This window comes from Protobothrops mucrosquamatus, unplaced genomic scaffold (genome assembly GCF_001527695.2).
Source record: "Protobothrops mucrosquamatus isolate PMUCROS unplaced genomic scaffold, P.Mucros_1.0 scaffold247, whole genome shotgun sequence".
NCBI lineage: Eukaryota > Metazoa > Chordata > Lepidosauria > Squamata > Viperidae > Protobothrops > Protobothrops mucrosquamatus.
The window spans coordinates 461,211-470,524 of record NW_015386596.1 but is presented as its reverse complement, the minus strand read 5'-3'; the positions used below and the strand labels follow the sequence as shown (position 1 = coordinate 470,524).

The following is a 9,314-nucleotide window of genomic DNA, read 5'->3' as shown; positions in this document are numbered from 1 at the left end:
CAACTGCCATACTGCAGTTTACTCTTTTTACAATATCTCTTGCCTTGCCGCCCCCAACTAGGGGCATAGAGCAGGCTCAAGTCGCAACTGCGAAACATTTTTATATCCAAATTTCTTTTTTCTGACAAAGAGTAAAGAATTAAATTGGGAGACTAAGATGGACCATTTCTGGCTTTTTTGCCTTCATCAGTTAGCCATACCCTTTATGGGATTCAAACCTGGGCGGCAAGTTGGGGGCGGCAAGGCAAGAGATATTGTAAAAAGAGTAAACTGCAGTATGGCAGTTGAAAATGTCAAGGTGTTCACAATCAGACCAATCTGTCTGAACTCCCTATACTTACTCCCTTGACTCTGCTGGCAAAGAGGGGAAGAGAACCTGTGGCTCAGTGACTAAATCACTGACTAGTATGTATAACTGCCCAGGTTTGAATCCCATAAAGGGTATGGCTAACTGATGAAGGCAAAAAAGCCAGAAATGGTCCATCTTAGTCTCCCAATTTAATTCTTTACTCTTTGTCAGAAATATAAGTATTGGAATTAACAAACTTTTATTAACTTCAACCATCCTAGTGTATTCATACTCACTTTCATACCTGACTCCCAAATACTGAAGCCAGCAATAGTGATTTCCAATTCAAATCAATAGAGGACATTGGATTATCATAAGTTCTGCCCCAACTAAGATGCTTGAGGAACTGGGAGATGACTGCCCCGATCAGCAAATAAATGAACACTGAAGAACACATAAGAATAAAGGTTTAAAGAAAACTTAAATGAAATTAAATGAAGAAATCCAATATTGCCATGTCCACAGTAACGAAATACCACAATATATTCTGTATATGTAATAATATATTCATTAGTTACCTTTCTATCTTGCTTTTCCTCCAATGTGATGCTCAAGGAATATAATATTTTATCTGCCATTTATAACTGCAAGATCCTCTTAATCTTTGTAAACATTTCGTGTTATATATCATACTTTCTTTTGGACTATCTACAGAAATGAAATCCTAAGAGCACCCTTCTACAATGACTCTTCTCCTTTTTGAGGGGATATTCATGGGCAAACAATAGTTAAGTCAATGTTTGCTCCAATGTGGAATGTCACAGGACTTATCTCTCTCTTCCCTATTACCTGACAGCTACCTGAAACTACTCAAAGAAGTCATCCATAGGTTTGGAATGAGATACTGACAGTCTCTTTATGACCACCAGTAACACATTGGAATCCTAGGCCATATGGACATGCAGTGGATGTGCTTCTGGGTGGATGAAAAAAAAAACTTCAACTATATGAATGCATTTTCCAGTTACTTTGAGGAGCATCTGCTCACATCGTCCTCTATGTGTATTCTAGGAGATTTTCAATCCTAAATTTTATAAGGCTACTCACCTGAAGAAAGTATTTTACTTTATTATGGAACACTTTGTCACCCAATTGCATCCTGCTTCCCCATCTGGTATTTTTGTTTGTTTGTTTGCTTGTTTGCAAAGTGGAAGAAATAATTATATTTAGATTTCGTTTCCAGTGCTATTGATGGACATAGCTACTTTTTGTATGTGTTTCTGATTATTTGATTTGGTTTTGAGTGCATTTTTTTTTATGATGGATTTTATATGGAAGAGTATAGATTACTTGGTTTCTTTTTGACTATTGCTATAAACTATTCATAGTAGTAGTTTGGCAGTGGACATAGTAAACCAACCAACCAACCAACCATCCAACAAATCAATAAAACAGATTTTAGAAATGAAAATTAACAGATGAAAATTAGCAGAATTTCTTTAAGACTAAAGACTATTGAATTATGCATATTTCAAAAATTTATCCACAATTTTTATAAACAGAATGTTTCAATTTTGTGGCTTGTGGGAGTTTCTCCCTCTCCCTCTCCCTGCCTCCCATCCCCTCCCTTCCTCTCTCCCTCTCCCTCTCTCTCCCTCTCTCTAATGCAGGCAACAGTAAATACATATGAGTCCAATTTATTTTCATAGGATAATTTAGATCTTTTTAAGATAAGTCTCATGGAAAACTATCTAGGTATGTGTTCAATTTACTTCCAGGAACAATAATTGTTGAGATCTTAGTAGATGTCTGATTCAATAACTCAAATAACTAGAGATCCCCAAAAACAGATATTGGAAATTTTGCCACATTAGATCCCAAAGAGCACAACCAATCCAGAGCTGTAGGCATCGACAAATCATTTTTTAATTTTATTTTACCTTACTTCTTTTATAAAATGTTAAAGTTTCTATGGGAGAGAATTGGCAAACATGTGGACATGAATAACAATAACAAGTGAATCTGCTACCAATTATTATAGTAGTTAATCATATATAGAAATATTTTAATATAGACATTTTATGAATGAATGTTATTGTTTTATTGTTTTGAATTTATACTCCAACTTTCTGTCTGTTCAAGTAGCTTAGCAGCATTAAAAAAACCCAAGCTCAATTAACATAGTTCAAATTAATTTATAATTCACATTAATTTAAATAATTAAGGATTAAAAGCATGGCAAATATTTCTTTTAACCATCATCCTAAATATTGAAGGAGCCAAATTCACTCTCTTGCAAAGCACATTGTCCTCAGTGTCTGTAGAAAATAATTAGGAACTTCCCATACAAATTTCTAATCTTACCTTGAATAATTTCAACAAAGTAAGTTGGATTTCCTTGTTTCTCAGAGTATAGATAATGGGATTAATTAATGGTGGTAGGATAGTGTACAAAAGGGCTGTCAACAAATCCGTAAAGTCAGAGGACATAGCTCTTGGTCTGGCATAAGAGAATGTAGCAGTAACAGCAAACAAAGAAAAGATTGTCAAGTGTGGAATGCAGGTGGAAATGGCCTTTTGCCTATTTTTAATTGATTTCATTTTGAACACAGTAGAGAGGATTAACCCATAAGAAACAAAGATAGATGAAATGCAGAAGGACCCTACAATAACTGTCACAGCACATATCAACTTCTTATTGATTGCAGTGTCAGTACAAGATAGGCTCAATAGCTGAGGGATATCACAGAAATATTGTTTTATAACATTGGACTGGCAGAAATATAATTTAAAGGTCTGTGTAGTTTGTATTAGTGCACAGATTATGCTGGTGATCCAAGAAGCTGCTACCATTTGAAAGCAGGCATTCCAGTTCATAATCAGCTGATACTGAAGAGGATAAGATATGGCTACATAGCGATCATAAGCCATAGCAGTGAGCAAAGTCACCTCAGCTGTTACAAGCATCACCACCAAAGCAACTTGAATAACACACCCCCAAAATGAAATCTCTTTATAATTTCTCAAGCTGTGGTCCAGGGATTTGGGAACTGTTGTTGAAATGTAGCAAACATCTACTAAAGATAAATTGACTAGGAAGAAATACATGGGGTTGTGGAGCTTAGGATTCTGAACAACAGTTGTGATGATGAGAAAATTTCCAGTTAGTGCTGTTAAGTAAATGGCAAGAAAAACTACAAAGTATAAATATTGTAGTTCTCGAATATCAGAAATCCCCAGAAGAATAAATTTAGTTATCTTTGTTTGATTTAACATTTCTTATTCTGTGGAGAAAAAGTACAAATATTGTCAAGAAATCGAAGCAAGAAAAATAAAACATTTTTATTGTATTTTACTCTAAATATGGATCCAGAGATGTAATTAACTTCCCAGAAATATGTAGAAGTAGGCAGAAAACAAACTGATTTTAATTTACTTACCACTTCTTAGCTTTTTCTGTTAACAATGGGAAAATCAAAAGGTCTTCACTTTTAAATATCTCACTTGGATTTCAAGAAAAAAATCTTGAAAATTCTATATACGTAGCATAGAAATCCAGAGAGAAAAACTAAAATATTTGATGGTGTTTTACAGTAATTAATTGGTTAAAGCAATTCTTTCAACTGAGAAAGACCAAAGTTTCTATCCCTGCCTTGAATATGTTGATATGTTCCCTGGAGGCATCTAGCATGTAGGTTAAGGAGCTGCCTGTCCTCCTGGGAAAAAAACAAAGAAACAATAATTAAATGGAAGCAACCCTGAACAGCAAAAAAAGAAGCAGAGAATCTATACAAAATGGATATCCACACAACTTTATCAAAAAGTGCTTGACCACTCACCCCAAGATAGTACAACCAACACAAGCCATAAAAAGGATAAAACTGTCATACATTAAATAGATCTCACAGACCACCAACAAGACTATTACAACCACATGGAATCAGTGTAGCATAACAAACCAACTAAAACTCTCAAAAACATCCTAAGAAAACCAAAGGACCCAGCAGTCCCAGGAGGAAAAAACAGGAGTCATCTACAATATATAGTCTGCAATATCCTCTACATAGGACAAACAGGTAGAAGAGTAGCAGAAGGCATCCATGAACACCAATTAGCAATCAAAAGAAATGATGAAAACTCTTTAATTTCACAACATATGGACGGACATAACCATAGTTTCAACTGGAAAACTGTGACTGTGATAAACAACTCTGACAAATTGACCATCAATAGACACATGGACACAAACAACATCTATATATTATGCAAAAGAGAAAATCAACTAGACAAAAAAGAAACAAAAAGTTCCAAACACCTATGAGCATAGATTAACACCAAGATTAATATCAGACTAACAATCAAGATACCCCAATCAAGGAACTTCCAACCATAGAAACCCCAAAACCACTCCCACCAACACTGACAAGGCAAGCAACTAAAATATAAATTGAGAGCAAACCTTACTCCTTACTAGCACTGATAGTGTTACCTACTTTGTGTAATAAAACATCTGAAAGATCTGCAAGAAAACAGCCAAGCTCAGAGAGCACCAAAGACCCCTCATTTCAACCCTGAGCTACACATATTCTCCTTTATTGTTACAAACTCATTCCCTTTAATTGTATCATTCAAAGGCACTTTTTTCACATGCACATACACCCACAATTAGGACTGACCTCACATGGCCATAATGTACTTAGAACAAGAAAGTAGAGTGCAAGTCATTGACTTGACAAAAATGAAAGCCTGGTGAAAAGGTAAGAAGTTGTGTCCCTGTTTGGAAAAGCCCCATGTAAGCACTCAAATTAACCTTGGGAGCATTAGGCTAGTGATTGTGATTTAATGCACATTTGTTACAAGGTGGCAAGTGTATACAAAGAGAGAGAGAACAAAAAAGGAGGAAAGAGGGATAGAATAATAGAAGATCAGATATTTGTTTGTAACTTTATGGGGTGAAGAGTCATAAATTTATTTATATTTGTTGTTATAAGGATCAGAACTCATTTATTTAAATATGTCCTTTTTTTCTTAGTTTTCCCTTTTTCTTTCTCTTTTGTCTTTCCTTGCAGTTTTTATTTCTGACCTCTCTGTCTGAGCTTCATTTATGTTTGCTTTTACTATTGTAATAAAAATGTTCAACACAAATATTTTTTAAAAAAAGTTAAGGAACACCATGTTCTTTCGTTAATTTATATAGAGAGCTATTTGATATATTTCACACCAATTTCTCTCCATCCAGGAACCTCTCAAATAAATATCTAATTATCATAATTAATAAATATGACATATACATGGATTTTAAGTATATATTCCTATCTGGCTGTTGTGATATACATAGTTTGAAACATGTCAGACATGACCAGAGATTGAAGTTCCAGTCCTTTCTAAGCAATGTCTGTTAAAAAGAAACAGAGTTTTCATCACCCAATCTGGCTTGACATTTCAAAGTCAAACATTATCATTTTGTACATTCCTCTTTTCCCATAGGGTGATCATCCTGTATTTAAGCACATATACTTTTCAAAGGAAGCCAGACATATTGTTTCCCAAAGCTTTAAAAAGCACAGAACATCTATAGGTATATTCTTGCACTTCATATTTTTTGTTGGGGATATATTTCACACTTCCAATGCTACTGAATACTCTTGGGAACTGATTAAATGGGCCCTGTGGTATTTTCAGACAGATGTATAAAGTGCAATTTCAAAGGGCACATAATGATTATGATCTTACCAAACTTATATTCAGAAAGCATAAATATATTACAGGATTATTGAAAACACCATTCAGATAATCTAAGATGTGGAATTTAAAGGTAATTTCTCTCTCCTTCTCAATATTTCACATAATAATTCTCTTTGAGCAATCTCACACATATTTATTTTGGAAGAATAATCCACAAGGAAAATGTTTCTATATTAACTTTGTGCCCAAATTATTCATAAAACTTGCTATTAATGCCTACTGAATTAAAGAGGGGCTAGATCCCATGGAAGAAGTTATTTAGTTGATGAAACAATTGAAAATATTCCAAAGGGTAAAGGAATATATTCACCAGATTGAGCTTGATGCCTGGTGACTTTATGGAATACCCATGTCCATACCCTTAATTGCTAAACCTGGTTTCTTTCTGTTTCTTAAGTAGAAGAAAAGGAAAATCCAACCGTATTTCAGAACTTTACATTTAAATTCCAACATCCATTAAATTTTATTGTTCATAATTATTATCTGATCTGTTGAAATTATTTTTACTCTTTGCACAGAAATACAGTAATCATTCTCAAGAAAAATGCCTAATGTAAGTGACTTCTCTACTTTTCTTCTCCTGGGTTTTTCTGATCAATTTGAGCAAAATGTGTTATATTTCACTCTCTTTTTAGTGATTTATATAGCAGCTTTGATAGCAAATGCTCTCATCATTTTAGCAGTGACTTTTCACCAACAACTTCATACACCCATGTACTTTTTTTTAGTGAATTTATCAGTTGTTGACCTTGGCTCTATTTCTGTCACTATTCCGAAAGCCATGATAAATGCCTTCTTGAACAAAAGAGAGATCTCATACTACGGGTGCATCACACAAGTATTTTCTTTATTCTTCTTCCTGATCTCAGATTTATTCCTCCTCACCGGCATGGCATATGATAGATATGTTGCTATCTGTGACCCACTGCACTATGAAACCATAATGGACAGGAAAGCCTGCCTTCAGGTGGCAGCCATTGCATGGATAACTAGTCTTCTTTACTCAGCCTTGCACACTTGTAGCACGTTTGCAGTCACCTTTTGTTCCAATGTTCTCAATCAGTTCTTCTGTGAAATCCCACAACTTCTGAAGGTATCATGTGATAATTCATACCTCATTGAAGTTGGAGTTATTCTATTCAGTGCATGCATTGTCTTTGGTTGCTTCAGTTTCATAATTGTTTCATATGTTCAGATTTTCAAATCTGTGCTTAGAATTCCTACTTCGCAAGGACAGAACAAAGCTTTCTCAACTTGCATTCCCCATCTCATTGTTGTCTCCTTGTTTATCACCACTGGAAGTGTTGCCTATTTAAAGCCTACTTCAGACTCTCCTTCAGATATAGATACAGTAATCACTGTATTATATTCTGTGGTTCCTCCTTTAATGAATCCAATTATCTATACTATGAGGAACAGAGAAATCAAAGTTGCCTTGTGGAAAATGTTTAAGTGTGACATTACATCAAGGAATCTATCATTACTTTTCATTTCCAAATGGTTTTCCAGCATTAGGGTATTTACTTTTAGAAAGAAAAACCAAATTCACAAACAAATGGCACAATGAAAGTAAATATCATGTTTATTTGTGCTGTCTAAAACTTTAATTTGGTAATTCAATTCTGTACATTCACTCTTAAATCCATAAGATGTACTAGTCCTTTATGTTACTAGATCAAAACTATGTCATTTCACTTTGGCATTTTAGCCGTTTTAACTGCCTTTAGTTTAAGTAGCTAGTCAAGGTACATCAACTTTCCCTGCATGCTTTGTAAGATGGAAAATGTAGCCTCCATTAATTTTCTTTGAAAAGCAAGGCAGATCTCATTGATTAGAATGCTTGAATAAAAATACAGGGACAGTTTATATTGGCTTTGCACAGATATTATATCCTTATCTCCATGTAGGTCTATATATACATTTCTGTATACAGTATCTCTAGTTATCTGATAAATATACTTAAATCTGTTTTGGAAAAAAAATCTTCGTAGTGCATTAGAAAATAGAATTATTGATTTATAGGATTGGAAATGAGCTTGGAGGTCTTCCATTTCAACCTCCTGCACAAAACGGGAATCCTCAGACCATCCGAAAGAATTGTTCCAAGCTCAACAGCCTCAACCTGCAACTGAACTCCTTTATGGGTATTGGGTATGAGTATTGGGTATGGGAATTGAGTAGGTCTAGTTTAATGAAAAGAAGGACTAGGGATGACATGAAATTAGTGTTCCAATATCTGCTGCCACAAAGAAGAGGAGATCAACCTGTTCTCCAAAGCATCTGAAAGCAGGAAAAGAAACAATGGATGGAAACTAATCAAGGAGAGAAGCAACATAGAACTTAGGAGAAATTTCCTGACAGAATAATTGATCAGTGGGATGACTTGCCTCCAGAAGTTGTGGGTTTTTAAGAAGACATTGGACAATCATTTGTCTGAAATGTTATAGAAGTCCCTGCTTGGACTAGAAGTTCCAAGATTCCTTTCAACTTTGTTATTCTGTTATTCTCTTATGTTACCAATGTCATTGGATTTCTGGAGCCTTTAAGGAAATTAGTCTAATGCCTACTTCCTGGAGTATAATGTAGAACAATAATAGATGTATTTCTTCAACTTTGTTAATGCAATTTCAATGGAAACAGACATATATTTGTAAAAGTCATAAACCAGAATGTAAATATTCAGCAGAAATGTACAGCACAATAAGAAAAGATACAAACCAAAATAAAAGTTACTATCTTTATGTTCTGTTTTAATTATGTCTGAAATCATGCAGAAATGTAATGCATTCATAGCTGAATATGTACAATACTCAAATAGATATAGATTGATGTATAATTCTATATGCATAATTTTATAAAGCCCGGCTATATATTTGTAGTTATATAGATAGATCTGAGTGGTTATTTTGTGCCATCAAGTTTTTTAACTCCTAGTGACCACATATATTTTCTTAGTGACAATGTGTCTCTACCTTGGTCTTTCAGGTCTTCAATAGTGTACTTAATCAACACTATAAACTGAATCCATCCATCTTGCTAGCAATCTTCTTTCTTTCCAAAAGTATGTCCAGCTGGGATAATTTGAATTTGGTTATTTCTGCCTTAAATGTGACTTCTGGGTTGATATGTTTGATGATCCATTGATTATTTTTCTTGGTTATCCATACTATTTTTAATATACGAGAGGAAGAAAGTGTAAGCAAGAAAAAGGGTACAAAGAATGCAATATCTATATGGACTATGGAAGTAGACAACAATGGTGAACTATATAAAGATGTAA

The 9,314-nt window shown here is 34.3% G+C and overlaps 2 protein-coding genes across 2 annotated transcripts in view; one reads left to right on the top strand and one right to left on the bottom strand.

The window, feature by feature from the left end:
• LOC114922472 (olfactory receptor 14C36-like) overlaps nt 1-3,565 on the bottom strand; it is a 5,257-nt gene extending 1,692 nt beyond the window's left edge. Inside the window, exons 1-3 of the mRNA XM_029283847.1 lie at nt 2,654-3,565; nt 2,062-2,119; nt 594-733 (exon numbers count right to left, since the gene is read on the bottom strand). Of these exons, the coding sequence (XP_029139680.1) occupies nt 594-733; nt 2,062-2,119; nt 2,654-3,565 (1,110 nt within the window). The remainder of the gene's footprint in view (nt 1-593; nt 734-2,061; nt 2,120-2,653) is intronic.
• Nucleotides 3,566-6,578: 3,013 nt separating this feature from the next.
• Nucleotides 6,579-7,601, top strand: LOC114922471 (olfactory receptor 14A16-like). Its single transcript, XM_029283846.1, has one exon. It carries the CDS (start codon nt 6,579-6,581, stop codon nt 7,599-7,601), a length of 1,023 nt encoding a protein of 340 aa, XP_029139679.1.
• Nucleotides 7,602-9,314: the final 1,713 nt, after the last annotated feature.

What these genes read in the sequence shown, in the direction of transcription:
- LOC114922471 (XM_029283846.1), top strand. Translation starts at nt 6,579, where the DNA reads ATGCCTAATGTAAGTGACTTCTCTACTTTTCTTCTCCTGGGTTTTTCT.